This window comes from Pipistrellus hanaki (genome assembly GCF_964339955.1).
Source record: "Pipistrellus hanaki genome assembly, chromosome: 16".
NCBI lineage: Eukaryota > Metazoa > Chordata > Mammalia > Chiroptera > Vespertilionidae > Pipistrellus > Pipistrellus hanaki.
In genome coordinates this window covers 21,401,764-21,422,041 of record NC_140518.1, presented here as the reverse complement: position 1 = coordinate 21,422,041, position 20,278 = coordinate 21,401,764, and the positions used below count along the sequence as shown (strand labels likewise).

At 40.2% G+C, this 20,278-nt stretch overlaps 1 protein-coding gene across 1 annotated transcript in view; it reads right to left on the bottom strand.

Moving 5' to 3' along the window:
* Positions 1–17,778, bottom strand: part of AATF (apoptosis antagonizing transcription factor) — a 79,350-nt gene extending 61,572 nt beyond the window's left edge. The window contains exons 1-4 of the mRNA XM_084864212.1: positions 17,518–17,778; positions 16,328–16,519; positions 13,065–13,496; positions 12,476–12,613 (exon numbers count right to left, since the gene is read on the bottom strand). Coding sequence (XP_084720338.1) covers positions 12,476–12,613; positions 13,065–13,496; positions 16,328–16,519; positions 17,518–17,608 — 853 coding nt within the window. The 5' untranslated portion in view covers positions 17,609–17,778. The remainder of the gene's footprint in view (positions 1–12,475; positions 12,614–13,064; positions 13,497–16,327; positions 16,520–17,517) is intronic.
* Between the last annotated feature and the right edge of the window lie 2,500 nt (positions 17,779–20,278).

Here is a 20,278-nt window from a genome sequence, read left to right as displayed (position 1 = left end):
ATCAAAAGCCTAAAAATTTAGTATATCTTTAGAACACATACTAATTTCACATACAGAAATTTATTGTATGCAATAACATAATCATGGATATGAATGCAATGATGTTTTTTGTATTATTTATAAAAATAATCTGGTAGATTTGAGACTAAACATTCAGCAAAATGATCAATGTTATATGAAAGGTAACTAAAATTTATCAAATAACTCAGCAATAATCCAGTGTTGTCCAAATACAACAAATTTTCAAAGGAAATCATCTAAGCATACTTATGTGGAGATAGGTTATAAATAATCCTATCTAATAAAAATAGTAATATGCAAATTAATCATCACTCTGCTACACCACAAGCCATGCCCACCAGCCACACCCACCAGCTAATCAGAGTGAATATGCAAATTTCTCCAACCAAGATGGCTGTGGCCAGAGAGCAGGAGGGAGGCTTGGGTTTCCTAGCAATGGAAGAAGCCAAGCTTTCCATACACTCTTGGGGGCCCAGGCCTCCACTCAAGAGTACAAAGTTTCAATTATAGAAGATAAAGTAAATTCCAACAGAAATGGCAGCAGCCACTGAGCTGGAAGAACAGGAGGCTAGGGTTGCCCCGGACGATGGAGAAAGCCAAGCTTCTGCAGCCCTGGGGGTGATCAGGCTGGCAGGCAGAAGCGGTTAGGGGCAATCAGGAAGGCAGGCAGGCAAGCAATTTGGAGCCAGCAGTCCTGGATTGTGAGAAGGATGTCCCAGATTGTAGAGGGTGCAGGCTGCGCTGAGGAACACCTCCCCCCTGCACAAATTTCGTGCACCAGGCCTCTAGTAATTGTAATAATCAAGAGAGAAGTATGTCTTATAAAGGTATCATGATACAGACTTTCTCTAAGATAATTCATAAGTAACATTATAGCCGTTTTTTCCCTCACACCGCCTGCTACCCCCTATCCCATCTCCTCTTCTTGTCAAACTTCCATTAAGACTTAATGGAAAAACAAATCTAGTGAGAGAAAATATATATACATTAAAATGTCTGGAATAGCTGAAACCAGTTTGGCTCAGTGGATAGACCATCGGCCTGCAGACTGAAAGGTCCCAGGTTTGATTCTGGTCAAGGGCATGTACCTTGGTTGCAGGCACATCCCCAGTAGGGGGTGTGCAAGAGGCAGCTGGTCAATGTTTCTAGCTCTCTATCCCTCTCTCTTCCTCTCTGTAAAAACTCAATAATATATATATATATATATATATATATATATATATATTTTTTTTTTTTTAAATGTCTGGAATAATACACCCCAGGGTGTGTTCTCTAAGGAGAAGGTGTAGGGATTTGGAAAACTGGGAGAACTTTTACTTTCTCCTTTACATACATCTATATTGTTTATGTATTTTTTAAATTTTATTTATTGATTGGCTTTGAAAGAGAAAGGGAGAGATAGGGGAAAGAGAAATAATGACTTGTTGTTCCACTTATTTATGCATTCATTGGTTGATTCTTGTATGTACCCTGACTGTGGATCGAACCCCCAACCTTGGCATATCAGAACGACACTCTAACCAACTGAGCTATCTGGCTAGTGTGTGTGTGTGTGTGTGTGTGTGTGTGTGTGTGTGTGTGTATGAAAGAGCATAAGGATAAACTAAATTAAGTCCTATAAAATCCCTAGCAAGTTTATAATTTCAGGGGGGGAAACGCCTCTACACTCTTGAAAAATACTTTGCAGCTTCACATAGTATTTTTAAATATAGACTGGCTACTATTAGAAAAATACATTAGGAGTAGATAAGCATTAGCCATGGTTAAAACTGAAAAGAAAGAACCTGATGAACCAGTGAACTGATTTCATGTTTCCAAATGCTATTCATATTCCCTTTCTTTTTTAACTGCCTTTCATTCTTCAACTCCCTTTATTTTTAAGAATAGTTTATTGATTTTTTTTAGACTGGGAGAAAAGAGAAACATCCATGTGAGAACATAATATCAATCTCCTGCCTCCTGCAGGCCCCCTATGGGGGGTCAAGCCCACAACCCTGTCAGGAATCAAAACAACAACTCTTGGTGCCCAGGACAACACCCAACCAACTGAGCCACACGAGCCAGAGCTACACTCCTTTCTTACACACCAAGATGGAGACCACCTCTGGTTTAGACCAAGGATTCCATACACTGAGAAACTTGTATCTTGCACTTTTACCATGTAAATAATGCACAGATCCTGCGGGAACATGCCAAACACTAGGATTCTTAATTAATGGAGCTCTTTAATGTGCAAATCAGGAACAAATTGCAAGTTCTGACTTGCATTGATTATGAAAACAATTGAATGAGCAAGACCCTAAAAAATACCTACACAACAGAATCCTAAGTCTTTGAAGAGACCAAAAGAATACAAAGCTCTCAAACCGGTCAAGTCTAACCAATGTCCAAAATGCAAACCTAAAACAGTGCTGCTCATAGTACACAATGAATTTAAAAAAACAAAAACAAAAACAAAAAGCCTACAGTTTAATCAGAAAGCAATCATTATAAAAGCATATATTCCACCAACACTTGCATTAAGCAGAAAAACGAGTGTTTACTCCAGAAGCTCATATACACTGTTTTAAGGAAGGAAAAAAACACACTCTCTATGTCCACACTTATATGTATATAGGTATAACAAAACAATGCTGTCTCTTTAAAAAGAAATTCATCCTATATAAATTATAGCCATAAACTTTCCTGCAGTGCAGCCTAATTAATTCTTGTTCTATACACAAAGGGAAATGCTGGGTGACAAATGGGTGTGAGGCCAGAAAGCTGCCAGGTCTGCAAAACATTTTCTACTTCAATTTATAAGCAATTTTGCAGTAAATCATCAACCAGAACCTGGAATCTCAGGAATCTCTGAGTGTCCAAGCCACATTATATCATATCACTTATCAAAGAAAGAAGGAAAAAGAGTTTAAAGACATCTCATTTTTCAGTTCTAACCCACATCAAAATCTAGAAGCTCTGTGTAATCTATTATTCTCTTCTGGGTCAGGTTTTAGTACCAAAGATATATATTTCAAGCAAAAATGACAATATAGGTTGATGCAGCCATTCTTCCATCCCTAGAAGTACTGTACCACGTATCCATTACTATAAGAAATATTCCCAGAGTTATCTGGGAATCAGCACACAACTATTTATAGCCCCTCCCTCAATCCAAGCAAAATGTTCACAATCAAGCCAAACTGCAGGGTTCAGCAGTGAGCCACTGTGGAAAAACAGGTGGGATACACTCCAAGGAAATGAAGCTACTGGAGAGGAAAATAGAAACTACAAAGAAGAAAGCAGAGCTGCCCCTATATAGTCAAACCCTTCCCCTGCCCCTAACCTCTGCCAGTTCTCTAGCCCTTTTTGACAGAATGTAATCTGAATGGAATTTTAAAGTACATAATTTACTTTTCTATTGTTTAAAGTATTATATATAGTATTATATATGTATCCTTTAAAGTACATAATTTATTAAAACTGGACTCTTTCACTGCCAGAATAACTTGGACATTCAACAAGTTTTTGCATTTATCATGTTTGTTCCTTTTTATTGATGAGTAATGTACCAGAAGTGGTTTACCCATTTGCCACTGAAGGACATTTGGGCTGTTTCCAGTTTTGGGTGATAATCAACGAAGGTGCTATAAACAAGCATTACAAGTCTTTGTGTGAACATATGCTTTCATTTCTCTGTGATAAATATCTAAGATTAGGACTGCTGGATCATCTGGCAAATACTCATTTAACTTTATAAAACAAAAACAAAAATGGCTCAACCGATTCCCAAGGTGGCTGTCCTATTTTCCATTCCCACTAGCAATAGATGTACAATAAGTTCCAATCACTCTGCATCCTTGCTAGTACTTGGTGCTGCAGGTGTTTGTCTTAACTATTCTAATAAGTATGTAGTAGTATCTCATTGTGAGTTTAATTTGCATTACCTCAACATTTAACTAATGACATTTTTTCATATGCTTACTTCCCATCATATACCTTCCCTGGAAAAGTTGCTGTTCAAATATATATTTAAAAATGAATGGAGGAGCAGTAAGAAAAACAGTGATATGAAAACAAAACATCATTGGCTGACTCCTGCACACCCACTACCGGGAATCAAGCCCACAATCTAGGCGTGTACCTGACCAGGAATCAAACTGACAACTTTTCAGTGCACAGGACAAAACCTAGCCAACTGAGCCACACCAGCCAGGCCTTTTGTTCCCTTATTAATGGGTGTTTTTATTGTTGGGTTTTGAGAGTTCTTTATATATTCTGAACACAAGTCTTTTGTTGAATATGTGACTTGCAAACATTTTCTCTAGGCTGCTAGCTTGTCTTTTCATTTTGTTAACATATCTTTCACAGAGCAAAATTTTTATTCTGAGTTAGCCCAGTCATCAATTTGTTCTTTCATGGATTGTACCTTTGATATTGTATCTAAGAACTCTTTGCCTACCTAAGTCATGAGGATTTTTTTCCCATGTGTTCTTCACTTTATAGTTTCATGTCAATGATCTATTTCATGTTCATTTTTGTCTAAAGTGTGAGCTATTGATTAAAGGTCATTTTTTGCAAGGGAATGTACGTTGTTCTAGCACCATTCGTTGAAAAGACTATCCTGTCTCAATAAGCTGATTTTGTACCTATGTAAAAAGTCAATTACCCATATTTCTGAACTCTCTATTCTATTCCACTGATTAAAGTAACTTTTAGAATAAACAAACCCAAAATGAAAGGACAAAGTATGAGAGAGATGACAGCAACTCAGTTTGGTAAGCTAAAAAGCCAATTGACTAAGCAATTATGAGAATGTCTAAAATTAAAAAGACTGACCATATCAAATGTTTATGTAGATGTGAAGCAACTAGAACTCTTACACAATGCTGGTGAGATTTAAAATGGTAAAACCACTTTGGAAAACAGGTTGGTAGTTTCTTTAAAGATTAAACACATAAACATATATGTACTAGAGGCCCAGTGCACAAATTTTTGCATGGGTGAAGTCCAGCAGGGCCAGCCAGGGGGAGGGGCTGCAAGAGGTTGGCCAGCCGGTCCTGCCCCCTGATCAAACTCCCAGTAGAGGGGACAATTTGCATATCAGCCTTTTATTATATAAGAAGATATGGATAGCCCATGGACACAGGCAATAGGATGGTGAAGACTGGAGGAGGGGGGTGGGTAGGGGCTGAAGAGTATGGGAATAAATGGGGGTTGGGGGGAATGGGAGACTTGATTGGGGGTGGTGAAAACAATACAGTGAACATATGATGTGTCGTAGAATTCTGCACCTGAAACCTGTATAATTTTGTTAATATCACCCCAATAAATTCAATAGAAAGGAAACAAAATACTCAAAGAAATTGAAAATAAAGCTAAAGAAATTGTCTTAGAGAGTAGAACCAGAGAAAGAAGAAAAAGAGAAAACTGAAAAAGAAAAAGAAAAGAGAACCAGAGGAATAGTCTAACTCCAAATAATAGACCTTCCAGAAAGAGAGAAAACAGAGGTAATAAAATCACTAACAAAGTAATTTCAAAAAACTTTTCCAGGATTGGAAGTTATGCTTCCAGACTGAAAAGACCCTGCAAGTACTCTGCACAATGAATGAGGACACATGTACACCAAGGGGCAACATCATGAAACTTCAGAATTCTTCAAACAAAGAGAAGTTTCCAACATCCAAAAATGGAGGGAAAAAAGTAAGATCAGGAATCAGAATGGCTTTTGACTTATCAATAGTAATTTTGCAAGGTGGAAGGCAATGGAATACTATTCTATAGAATTCTATATACAAACAGAATTGTGTTGAGTGTCATTACAGAATCAAAGTATTTTCAAACAAGCAAGGTCTAAAAAAGTTGATCTCTCATGCACCCTTTCTCAGCAAGCCACAAGAGAATGTGCTTTACCAACATAAGAGGATAAGCCAAGAAAGATGCTGGAATATGGAGAAGATCCACAGAAGCAAGAAGTGAAGGTAATGCTAGCACATTAGCTGGGTACAGAAGGTGAATAGTTCAGAATGAGCAAGTCAAAAGGCTCTAAGAGAGACTTCTGTAGGAAGATAAATCAACAGAATATCTGATGCAACTGAATATCCTGAGGGAAGATTTAGACAACCAGAGTAAAGTTTGGGCTTGACTTACTGCATAGAAAACCAAGTAAATAAAAATAGAACAATTATTAACTCTAGGGAAAAAAATAGAGTGTGGGAAAGGAAAAATAATCATAGTATATATATATTACTCAGCTCAGCTGTGAACAGTGTTTACATAGACATAATATTGTAAACACTGACTATTGATCTAACCAAATTACAATATAACCATGAAGAGACAAGGAGGTGTATATGAGTGTAGTAGGAGAACTATTGTAAATCCTCATTTTCATAATGAAAAGTCAATAGATAATGCCTAGAACGGAAAAATCAAGTAGAAACAAAACATGTTAACTAGAGATATAAAGATAAATCTTATGGATTAAAAAAAAAAAAACAGAATTAAAAATTTAACTGTTGCTTTGGAAGAGTCAATTATGGCAAGGGGTGATGTACAGCCAGCAGAATCTGGTTTTCATAGCAAGCTTTGTCAAACTATTTGACTCTTCAAATTATATACGTGTATAACTTGGATGAAAATTTAAACGAAAGGAAAACTGTCCAAGGTAAACAGAAAAGCTGGTGGAGATAGGAACAATTTTAGGAACTAAAGTGAAAACAAAACCAAAAAAAGCTTTAAATGTACATAATATACTCCAGGCATATTAATTATATTGAAAAGAAACACTCAGAATGCAAAAGAGGTTAAAAATATAATTAAAAAAAAAAAAAAAAAAAAGAACTAGCCTGGCCAGTGTGGCAAAGTGGTTGAGCGTCAACCTATGAACCAGAAGGTCACAAGTTCGATTCCCCGTCAGGGCATGTGTAGGGGTTGTGGGCTTGATCCCCAGTAGGAGGGGTGCAAGAAGCCAATCAATTATTCTCTCTCATCATTGATGTTTCTATCTCTCTCTCCTTTTCCCTCCCTCTCTGACATTAATAAAAATGTATTTTTTTGAAACTTGCTCATTAAGATCACAGATGACCACCATGCTGCAAAACTAAATGTTCAATTCTCAATCCTTTTTTCTTTAAGCTTTTACTAGAGGCCCGATGCACAGAAATTCACGCACAGGTAGGGTCCATAGGCTTGGCCTGCAATCAAGGCCAATTGGGGCCTTCCGAATGCCAACTGGGGCCTCCTTTTCCTGGCTGCCAACTGGGGCCTTCCTTCCTTCCGCACTGCCCCCTGGTGGTCAGCACACATCATAGCAAGCAGTCAAACTTCCAAGGGGACACTTTGCATATTAGCCTTTTATATATATATGGATATATTTCCTGAATTTTTGAAGTAAGCACAACATAATTTTATAATTAGAACAGTAAAGCTATTTAAAAAACCGACAGCCATCACCTGAAACAAAAAGATCAATCTTATATTATCTTGGCTAAATGAAGTCCACAGTGATAAAGGTCCTTAATTCTATATATTGCTACTCTTGGAGAAGCTTGCAAGTGCCTTCATACCAAACAATACTTAAAAACCAATTCCAAGTAATTTAAAATATTTCAGGTTTCTACAGACCATTTGTGAGAACTCTGTCAAGTGTTAATTGAGAGAGAACACCGAAATAGATGTTCATGAATTAGTCACCTAAGGCAACTAAGTAATTAAAGGGAGGAGTTCCACTGATAACATCGATTGCCTATAGGATAGAGAACTGAAGGGGGTGGGGGTGCAAGAATAGGAAAGAGAATTCTAAGTAGTTGTTAGTATCTTTGGAATTCTGAGCCATGTGAATGTATTGCCTACTTAAAAATAAATAAAATACAAAAACAACAGAAACATTATCAAGACACTGTGGTTGCCCATGACTTATTCAAAATTTTAAAAGTTATTCTTTAAGGTATCTATTAGTGTTGAGGTCAATTAAGAATTAAAGTTTTCAGTCTATTCAAGTCAAAATAGTTGAGGGGCCAGGGGAAGGACCACAGAGAGATGAGAAGATGAGTATGAATCATATGTGGGAAGATGAGGGGGAGCAAACAAAATGTGGTTTATTAATAATGGAATTTGTTTTTATACTCTTAGGCAAGCAAAAAATTCCAACACTGCCTCTATATTCATATTACATTATACTGTGTTCTTGAATTTTTTTGCTTATGGGAAATATCAAAATGTCAACTATTGTTTCTATTAAAGGTCTTTAATGATATTGCATTTTGGACCTGTAATGAAACATAGTGCTCACTGCAGTTTGTAATGCATCTCATTAAATACATTAATAACATGCATTTCACTAAAAGGTCAACTTATTATGGCTGGAGTTTGGCTTTCCTTTAATCACTTCATTTAAAGCTATAGAGCAGCCGAAACCGGTTTGGCTCAGTGGATAGAGTGTCTGCCTGCGGACTGAAAGGTCCTGGGTTTGATTCCGGTCAAGGGCATGTACCTTGGTTGCGGGCACATCCCCAGTAGGGGGTGTGCAAGAGGCAGCTGATCGATGTCTCTCTCTCATCAATGTTTCTAACTCTCTATCCCTCTCTCGCTTCCTCTCTGTGAAAAATCAATAAAATATATTTAAAAATAAATAAAAATAAATAAATAAATAAAGCTATAGAGCAAACTCTGAAAAGACAGTAGAGTGCCTGTTACAAAAATGTTCTCTCAATTCCCCATTCATTAAAATCAGTTATGCTTATTAAGAAATCATTGTTAATGTTTTTATGTGAAATAATGTTTTGATTTTTTTTAAATCCTTTTATTTTAGAGATACATGCTAATTTACTGATAATAGGATGTCTAGTATTTGCTTTAAAATAATCCAGAAATAAGGGGAGAGTTAATATAACTACAGATGAAGTAAGATTGATATTACTTAGCTGATAACGGTATGAGTTCATTGTACAATTCTCTTTACTTTTATGTAGGTTTGACATATCCCATAATGAAAAGTTTTAAATAACTCTTGCTGAGTTTTCCTTAAGTAGCTTGCACTCTTCCTTGTATATCATTGCTATCAATATAAAAGACCTTCCTCCTAATACTGGAGAACTTTTTAAAAGAAAATCAAAGAAAAAGCTAATCTCTTTAGAGAAATGGTTTCAGTATACAAAAGATTAGTTAATTTTGCCAAGGTTACTTCATGGTTTATCACTATGCGGCTATGCTACTAAGATATTTTAAAAATGTCTTTGAAATTACTTCACAGTTAAAGAGTTAATTACTAACATGTAACGTCAAGGTGATTGGGGATTAAATGTATATGTGTGTTGTTGAAGGAAGGAGATATTTGTTAAGTTTCTGAAAAGTAGACATTAGGGTAATGAAGGTACAAAGACATGCTCAGAAGTTTACTGTGGCTAAAATACAGCTGGAAGTCTGTTGATTTAGAGACTATTGTTAGGACTATGAGATAAATGATGGTGTCAAGGAGAGAATATATCAAGAAAACACTACTTGAGAACAGGATCCTAAATGCAATGAAACTGACATTGCGAGCATAAAAGAAGAGTCTGAGATGAGAAGAAATCAGAAAGGCAGGAGAACCCAAACAGCTTATGTAATGTCACCAAAGTCAATGGGAAATATTTCCAGGAACGACTGATCGTTTCAGGGAGGCAACAGGCTGGGTTTGGCAATAAGGAAATATCTGCTCACCTTTCTGTAAGCATAAGCTGAATTGTAAGTATTATCTATAATAATAAAAGGGCAAAATGCTAATTAGACTGGACGATGACCTCCCCAACAAAACCAGGGCTGTGAAGGGAAGCCTGGGTCCCGGGTGCCAGAGAGAAGCCAGTGCCAGCAGCCCAGGGAAGGAAGGCTTACTCTTGTATGATTTTCATGCATCGGGCCTCTATTAATCAAATAAAACACTATCAACTTTCCAGCACAAATGGTTAATTTAGATTATATAGGGAATATAAATACTAATAAAAAATCAAAAAACACTGAAGACAGTGGGGATAGTTTGTTATAATGACAGCCATCATTCGTATAGCTGAACATCGCCAAATACCTTTCAGCAGAAAAAGATAATACCCAACTCTAACATTTGTGTTGTGCTATGTGCCGACACTGTGCTAAGGCATTGTATCATGTCCTTTAACTCACAACCTTATTATTACTATTTTAGTGTGATGTTAAGTAACTTGCCCAAGATCACAGAGATGGAATCTAAACCCACAAAGTCTGACTTTAACTACTGCAAGACCAAGCAAACTGAAAAGAGATTTACTTAAAGACAGTTAAGTTCCAGTGTTTACGTGAAGTCAGCACAAATTCAGTGTATGCTCCACACCAGCTTTACTACACAGTATAAATTCTTCATTCAGAATAAAATAATCAAGATATTTTTCTTAAAATCTGTTTACCAAGAAAGGCAATTATATAACGTCATATTGTCATCAGAAGGTTGAAAACAAATATTAACTACCTTTAAGATGTGCAGGAATTCAGGCTATCAGAAAACTCCCCGCTCTCCCATCTTAAAATATATGCTATCAAACAAACATTCCTTTCTTCTTCCACCATAGCCCACCCCGTCAGATTAATAGACATCCATCAGATTATCTGGAGTTCATCAATAAGGCAAAGAGGCAATTGGTTAAATTAAAAAAAAAAAAAAAAGGAAAAAAAAAATCAAAACTGTTACAAAAGTTAAATATAACATTAAAACTGCTAAAGATACTAAATTATATCCAAGAATAAAAATGTATCCATTATACATGATACTGATTCTTAAAATATCAATATTTTAAGATGACTTAAAAAAATGAAAAGGCTCAAGCAAGAAGACTATTAAGTAACAAAACGGAAAAGGCCTTTAACAAAAACATTTCAGAGAGTCTAGGTCTCATTCCAAGGCAAACCAGGGATTAGGTCAAAGATAGCAGAGAAATGCTCCAAAAATCTCAAAAATTTTGAAAACTGGCCATCTATCATGTATTTAAGGGAGGAAGGGGGAAAAACTGGGAGAGGGATATAAAAGGCCCACCCTCACAGTATCTGCAGGGTTTCCAAAGGATTAACCAGGACTTTCACATAGGAAACAGACTTCATGTATGGCAAGACATACAATCTAAAGACTGGACTCTGGGAAGTAATTTCTAATTAAACCACATGTTTTCCTATGCGAATGGTCCACAAAATCTCCTTCCCTAGAAATCCTACCTATTTATTTGGAATGGCATAAGCTCCCTAAAGGTAGGTATCAAATCCTCCTCAGCTCCCTTCCAACCCTAATGCTATAAGATAAAAAAAAAAAAAAAAAAAAAAAAAAAAAAAAAAAAAAATTTTACAACAAATACGTAACTATCAACAAGTGAATCTAAAAACCAAGGAAATTTAAAAAAAAAAATCTGATGAACAATATTAACTGGTGAATATAATAGAATCAGAGGTATGGAAGGGGAGTGAACTGACGATTCTTGGGGAAAGGGGGAGAGTGGGGTGTGGGAAGAGACTGAACATAAACTGTGCACCTATGGGTGAGGACAATGGGGGGTGGGGAAAGGGCAGAGGGTGGGGTGGGAACCTGGTGGAGGGGAGCAATGGGGGGGAGGGGGGAATGAGGAACATTTGTAATAATATGAACAATAAAGATTTATTTTTAAAAAAATAATAAAATAAAATAAAAAATAAAGATGGGGAAAAAAAAGTCTTAAAGAACAAATGAAAACACTAAGCCTCAGCAGGTAAATGAGGATTAGAGATTCCAACCACAGTGCACTAGCCCCAAATCTCTCCCTACCCGAGTCTTTTGGTGCCACTGAGCACACAGGCACGCAGCACACGGGAGGCAGAAAAGCTGAAGTGTTCTCTCTGCCTTGCATGTACAAGATCTGTAATTCAGCAACTCGTTCTCTCTGGGCCACAGTTCTTTAATATGTAAAATGAAGGGACTGGGAACCAAAATATTTCTAAATTCCTTTTTTCTCCTAAAATTTTTGGCCTTCACAGCTCAGCAATTCTCTTCTAAAACCTTTTTCCTCCTTCTGGAGTCATCATCTTGTCTCACTCTATGCAACTCAAAGGAAGATATGAGTAAGATCTTAGCATAATAAAAACCTCACAATAAAAAAACAAAAGAAAACAAGGCATCTTTTAAGTATGTGATACAACCAATTTAAATGAACTGATTTTAGTCATTCCTTCTCTCCTTTTCATTTTGTAACAGATTTTCAGCGAGTGTTCTCTGAAATTACGAGTAACTCAAAAGCCAAGGAGCAGAGGGGGAGGTAAGAAAAATAGCAGAACAGACATGACTCCAGCACCCAATCCATTTCAACCAAAGTTATTTTCATTTGATAAAAGAATTATATTGCTTTTTTTTAAGTTAAAAACTACTATTTTATACCATGTTATCATGAAAACTATATCTTTTTTTCAACTCTGTAGTTCTGCAAAATATCCCAATAAGTATGCTTACTATTTTTCAAGGCGCTGGCAAATTCTTGGCCACCCTTGTCCTTGAAAACAGGGAAAACATCCGGTTGAGGAAGCTGATTGGTAGTCAACAGAGCTTTTTGCAGTTTGATCCTTCCTTCCAAGAGCTGGTCCCACAGAGCTGAGAAAGAAAAAATAATATAATCTTCTTGGGGAGGGAAGAGGAGGGGTGGAAAGGATAGGAAATCACACCAGTCTGTCTCTAAGCAACACAACTTTATCACAGTTTTTCATGCCATGGGAACACTCTCTGTTATAGGAAATAAATTCAGTATCTTGGAAGCAAATATGTGCTACATGAGAGAAAATGCTAAGCCCAAAGAGAGGAGAAAATGCTCTCCTCTTCAATCTTCCACAGTTGCCGCAAGTACCAGAGCAGAACCAACTAAGCAGCTCAGTGTAGAAATGGCTGGCTAAGCATCGAGGAATGGGGCTTTAGGCTTCTAGGTAAGTGGGGCATGTCACAAACTTAATTGGAAGGACACAGGAGAGAGCAAACAGTCAAAAACAAACAAACAAACAAAAAGGACATCAAATGCAGACTTTGAAAAATAAGCAAACCATGTACAAACCTATCTGGTTCTTCACAGCTCTGCCTTTCTCCACTTCCTCGGAAACTTTGGCACTGGAGAAGGTCATCACCACACCATCATCTTCACTGTTCCTATCTTCAGCCCTGTCTTCCTCACTGGCACCCTCTAAATCTTCTTCCCCATCCCCGTCTTCCATGCCACTCTCCTCCTCTTCATCTTCCTCGTCATCACTGCTACCAAGGTCATCCATTCCCTCAGTAAATTTTTCAAAGTCACTGATATTCTGGAAACTGAAACCTGGTGTTTTCCCAGAGCGGCTTGTGCTCCCCTTCCTTTTGGCCAGACTATTGTCCCCATCAGCACCACACTCCTGTTCCTCGGCAACACTCATGGCATCCTCATCAGACTCCTCCAGACCCAGCCCCTCTGAATCGCCATCTCCAGACTCTTCCTCATCAGATATTTCCTTGTCTAAACAAGAGAGAGAAGAAGGAAAGACAACGGATGTTACCTTGAAGCAAATACCGAGCTGTATTTTTCACTTCACCTAAAGGACCATGGCAGTTATTTTTTTTTATAGTACTAATATTATACATTGTACTCAATCCAATAAATATTTATTACACATCTATTATCTATAAAATGCTAATGGAGAAGCAAAGATGAACAAAACATAAGTACAATCCTAATATAAAGGTTCTAGTGGGAAAGACCCATAAAATTATAATACAGAAAAGACTTAAAAGTTTTAACAAAGTTTTAATAACCCAGAGAAGAGGGAAATTTTAACTGTGGGACAAGTGAATTTAAGTATACTTAAATAGGAAGAGATGGTCCTTAGTCTGGATCTTAAAGAATGGTCAGATTTTGCCAAGACCGGTTTGGCTCAGTGGATAGAGCGTCAGCCTGCGGACTGAAAAGTCCCTGGTTCGATTCCGGTCAAGGGCATGTACGTTGGTTGCGGGCACATCCCCAGTAGGGGGTGTGCAAGAGGCAGCTGGTCGATGTTTCTCTCTCATCGACATTTCTAACTCTCTATCCTTCTCAATTCCTCTCTGTGTAAAATCAATAAAAAATATTAAAAAAAAAAAAAAAAAAAAAAGAATGGTCAGGTGTGAGGGAATTACCAGTTTTCTCAAAACTGCATCTAAAAGCATATACCTTAACTATCCCAAATGCATAATTTCTATCACACAAATGTACACAATTTATTATATACTTACTAGAGGCCCGGTGCACAGATTCATGCATGGGTAAGGCCCCTCAGCCACTTGGTAGCGCTGCTGTGGAGGCAAAAGAGGCTCCCACCACTGCACTCGCCAGCCATGAGCCCAGCTTCTGGCTGAGTGGCACTCCTGCTGTGGGAGTGCACTGATCACCAAGGGACAACTCCTGCATTGAGTGTCTGCCCCCTGGTGGTCCGTGCACATCATAGCAACCAGTTGACAGGTTGTTCAGTCTTGGTCTTACCAGTAGCTTAGGCATATATATATATATATATATATATATATATATATATATATATATATGGCGTCTATTATGAGCCAGGCATAGAAAAATGCTAAGGAATGATAAAAAGAATGTGATACCTATGAGGAAGGCTTCATAGTCTGGTTGGAGTGGTAGATATGCACACCAGTAATTATGTTACAATGTCATAAGGAACCACTTAACTCACCTGCAAAGGTGAGAGATGGCTTCATGTGTAGGAGGAGACATTATGATTTTAGTTATTAAGTGTAAGTAACAGCACATCATATAGAGAAAGGGGAAAGAGAAAACAGCATATGCAAAGATCCAGCACCTTAAAACTACACTAGAGTGCAGAATGTTAGGAAATATGCCTACAGAGTTGCTATCAAGAGAGTCTTACCTGTAATGGGAAGGAGTTTGAACTTAATCCTATAGTAAGTGGAATGTTAATTACAGCTCCTGATTTTATTTTTCCTTAGGGTATCACCTGATTAGGGTTATCATTGATTATCCTATCTCTTATATGGTAGAACGTCAGGGTCCCATGGATAGCAAACATAATTATTAGACATAGGGACTAGTTACCAACAACTTTCTTCAATAAAATAAAGATTTTATGAAAACGTGGAGAGGCTTTTAGTGTTTCTTTTAAAAAACTATATAAAAACTAAAAACACAGGGAAATCTGTCAAATATACAAATACAAAAACTAAATGCAAAGTTCTTTAAAGGTATGCAATTTTTCAAATTAAGAAACATTCCTACAGAGTACTAATTAAGAGTACTCTTGGAGTCGGACTGCCTTACTAAGTCTGGGATCCTCCACTTACTATCTATATGACCTTAAACAAGTTACTTAACCAATCTATCCCTCCATTTCTTTATCTGTAAAATGGGAATAAATAGTATCAACCTCACAAGGCTATTGGGAAGATTAAATGAAATTATGTAAGTAATGATAATGGTGATAACATTTTTTTGAAGACTTACTGTGTCCCAGATTCTTGGAATTTAATTAAAAGTGTTTTCTACCATGCCTGACACATGGTGACAACACAATAAGTATTATAATATTTGTCTCATACTAGTCTCTTTAGCAGTCTCTAGGCAAAAAATGTGAAATGAGGTTATCAAGAACTTGCAGAACTATATCAAGGACTAAATCATATATATATATATTTTAACCTAAATGAAAGTTTGTTTTATATTATTTGTGGATTCTCAACATAGCCCCTCTGATCTCTTTAATGAAAATCAAATGGCATCCACTCAGCAATTACCATATGCAACCACTTCTTCCACTCTGCTTTAAAACTATAAGCTCACATCTTCTAACACTCCTGCAGGGAATAGGGAAGGATTATATTATTTTTTGCCATCCATCAGGCAAAAGATGAGTTTCACAAATTAATGTCATATAGTGACCCAATGTAAGACTGAAAAACTGAAGGAAAAGGATCAAAATCCCTGAATAGCACGCTTATCAGAGGCAATGCTTTTTCAATACACAGCCTCTTCGATGTCCAATATGCACTGCCTTTTCTCTTACTCCATTTTACAGTGAACTATTAAACGTAGGGAGTATAGCAACTTAATACCTTCAGGCTTTTGATTCCTTACGAAGTGGAAATTAAGTACCTCTAAGGCCCTTTCTAAAGCTAAATCAATGATTTCTCTTAAGATCATAGGTGGGGGTACATAGACTAGTCTTGCAAAATGCATTAAAAGGGAATCTTCACCCTAAAAAATTAGGAAAGAAAGAGGAAGAGTACCATGCAAAAAATAAACAAACAACCCCCCCAAAAAAACATGCAAATACATCCACTCACCAGAAGAGCCTGATAGAGGATGCTCCCATTGGTCTTCCTTCAAAGCTTTCCTAGAGATGGTCTTGCCAGAATACCTTTTGTCTGTGTCCAAGAGGGAGGCTGATGCCAGTTTCCTAATGTTACCCACAGCCAGTAAGTCACCTTCCCCATCTTCTCCTTCCTCAAACCTGTCAATCACTCTGGCAGCAGTGGCTGTGGATGGGTGAGGCGAAACGTAATCAGAACCTCCAACTTTAATGGTAACCCTGTTCAAACCCCCTCCATTCGTACTTGAATGTCCTCTACGAAATCCCTACCAACTTCCAGGAACAGGGAACGCATTACCTCCCAAGGCAGTCCTCTACCTTACCGCTGTTCCTGAACAGAAAGCCAACTCTGTATGTACTAAGTCGTATATAGTTCTATGCCTTGGATCACATAAAACTGGGCTAATTCCTCTTCCATGCATGACAGTCACTCAAACATTGTCTGTCAGCCATCATCATGTTCTGTCCTCATTCCCTCCTATCCCTGGAGGAGTTTTTTGGGGGGTTTTGTTTTTTTTGCTTACCCTGGCAAAATAGCCCCAGTTCCTTCAACTGATATCCCTAAAACGCAGTCCAGCACTCACATTTATCCTTCATTATTCTCCCTTCCTCACACTTTGTTAACTCAAGTCTAAAGCAGGATCACTCCCAACCAGACCTCGAACCTGAGCGTACCCAACTGAGTCTCCCTCATCAGCCCCTGAGCAAATGTCCTGAGGCCTGAAGAGACTGAGGCAGCACCATGGAAATCTACTTCTTCATTCCCCAAGTTAAGTGCTTAGGGACAGGCAGGGTTTACAAACACCGGAGGAGACTTCCTCCTCCTCCTCCTTTCCAACACAATTCCTGGAAGAGCATCCTGAAAGTAACTCCCAACCTGCGACCAGACTCTGGTTCCCTGCGACAGCCCTGGACCCAGTTACCGAGCCACAGTCCGCGGGACGCTCCGCCACCACCACCTCCCCAACCCCAGCCCCCCCCCCCCAACCTCTCCCCCACTCCGGGCACCGAGTCTACCGAGGACAGCGTGTCAGCAGCCCAGCTGTCCTCCGGAGCCCGGGGCATCCCCCGGGGTCGGGGGGCGGTTTTTCTCCACACAGGAATAAGGAGGCGGCCCTCCCACGCGGCCCGGGCCCGCACGTGGCCTCGCCCCGGTCACCTCACCCTCCTCCGGGTCGGCCTCCGGATCCGCCTCGCGTGGTCGCGGGTTCAACAGCTGTTCCAGCTGCAACGCGAGGGGCTGCGACCCCGCCATGGTCACCGGGTCAGTCTCACTCCGCTCCGGGCCGCGCGCGGACGGGAACGAGCGGCCCTCGCCTCGCTCGGGACGCTCCCTCCCCTCGGGGCCCTCCCTCCGGGAGACGCCTCCCAAAGCCAGTCAGGAACCGCGCGGAGCCCGGCGCCCGGCTCCCGGAGGGCAACTTCCGGGAGGGGGCGGGGCCTCCGCGTCACCGCCAGGCTGAAGGCGGAAGCGCCCGCGAGGCTGAAGGGATCGTCGCCGGCCGGCCGCGCAAGCGCGTCGAGGGGCGTGTTGGGAGGCGCGGGAACGCGCACGGGTGCGTGGCTGACGCCGGCGCTCCGCAGGGATTGCGATGCGAGCTGTTGTTGTCCCCTCGGCATGAACTATTCCTCAAGATTTGTCCGAGATTTGCTTGGAAATAAAGTATGGCGTAGCCGTGACCCTGCCGTGGTGGCTGATTTGGGAAGGAGGGAGTCGAGCTTCAGGGGCGCTTTGGGGTGTGCACAAACCTGGGACTAAAAGCGGGTCTGGCGTGTCTCCATTTGGAGGGGCCGAGTTAAGACGTGGGCCCCGCAGCAGCCAGGATTTGGCAATCCTACATCAGAGATGTGTGTATGTGTGTAGTCATACGGCAGGCTGCTGGCATCTTTACTAATAGGGATAATTAGAAATCGCTATGGTTGTGCATAAATAAAGATCGATTATGCAGTTTCTCCAAGTAGCCTTGTCTAAACAGGGAAAAGAGGGTGGGGAGGGGGTGACTACTAGTCACACCCATCGCTATTGATAGCTCTGCTGTTCAAAGGGGAGGGCCTACTCTGACAGTTGGAACTGATACAGAAAACCTCAAATCTACCGTTAGACTCAGAATATAAAGACTTAATAGGATCAATTTAATTGCATTCAGGCGCATGGAAAGATACAATCCTTTGATATTTTCTTTCCTCATCAAGCATTCCCTGACTGCCCGCTATGTGGCAGGCACTGCTAGAAGAGATGCAAAGATGAGTAAGAGTCTCTCCTTGGTGATCAGCCTAGAGGGGCAGACAAACTTGTCAACAGAAGCAACAATAAGAGACGAGTGATCTTCCAGAGCCGTCTACCCTTCCAGGATCTGTTTGAAGTCACTTGTAGAGAACTGAAAAACCCCTAAACAGAAACTGCCTCAAAAGGATCCAGAAAACAGACGTTCAAGATGCCCCCATGACCTTCTTGGGGACAGCCCAGGCTAATTGCACCCCCACAAGCTGAACTTCCTAGGGAACCTCAGCTGCCCAGTGTTTACTGAGGAACCCAAGGGAAGTAGGAATCCCTGACGTTCACAGTCTTCATATCCCTTCAAGATCAATGAGGGACCACCACTTTAGTGTGCCTTGTCATACATATGTCCCTTCCTGAGTGGCTGCATAGGGGAAGGAGACCTGTTTTAGGATTGATCTCCCCCACAAACATGGAAGGGAAAGAATGCCCGGCTAGAAATGGAGCACCCTGGACAGGGGACTCAGGCAAAAAAACAAACAAACAGCAGCAACACACACACACACACACACACACACACACTGCTTTTTACTGCCTGCAAGAAAATTCAAGCTAGAAAATAGCTTTTTAAAAAAACAAACACAACATATCCCCTGGAATTGTAGTCTCGTGCCCCTCTCAGAGCAAATCATGCTCCTCAGGCTGTAACAAGGGGCCATTGCCTTGGGCTTCCAAGGACAAAAATGTTTCTCTCAGCCCATATTTAGGGAATTACCACCCACACTCCTCTTCCCTTCCTATTTTGGACACATACTGCTTAGAAATCTGCCCTAGGGGTAAAAAAAAAAAAAAAAGCAAGAAACCGGGAGGAAGACAAGGCAGGTCAGAGACCACCTTTAAGCTGCCATGCAAACAGGACACAGCCACTCCTGTCTCATACATCCCAGAGCTCCCAAATGTCCCCCTGCTTTCTTACCCCATGCTGAGGGGAGGGGAGGGAGAGGATTCCAGGAATGGAGAAAAGAGGGAGAATTCTAAAACTTAAGATGCAACTCAGAGAAACTGAGGCATGGGATAGAAGAGCAACCTCCCATGCTTTCTTTGTCCCCCACCCTCTAGGAACGAGGGGTTTCCTGATGGGGATGGGAAGGAGACGGAGGGTAATCTACCGGGGGACATATTTCAAAGACTTCATTTCCTAGAAGAAACGCAAACTTCCGACTGCTCTAGAAATGAGAACAGATGAGATAAGCAGGGGTGATGGGTATAAATGGGAGCACACTCCCAACAGAACAGTCCTCCCCAGAGAAGGTCTGAGGGATACCCTCTGCTTGGGGCCTGAGGGCTGCAAAGTGGCAGACAGATGTAGGAATACCGGAGTATGGGCAAGGGTGCCATTAGATACCACCCCGAGCCCCCCCCTCCCCCGTCCCAATCAACGGCCTATCCCATGACCAAGAGTTTGGGGAAACCAGGTTCTTAACTGCCTCTCCTCTCTTTTCTGATACTATCCATCTCCATCTCCAGGTCCCAGGCCCTGCCAATGCCTGTCCTGGCTTTCCATGAATAGTCCTCCCCAATCTTGTCTCACCTTAAAGTAGCCCCCCAGATTCCCCCCCACCCCCGCCTCCCCCAGCCTGGGGAAGTTGGGTGGGTGAGTTTCACCTCTTTCACCCAGGGCAGATGGTGACTCCCCTGCTGGCACCC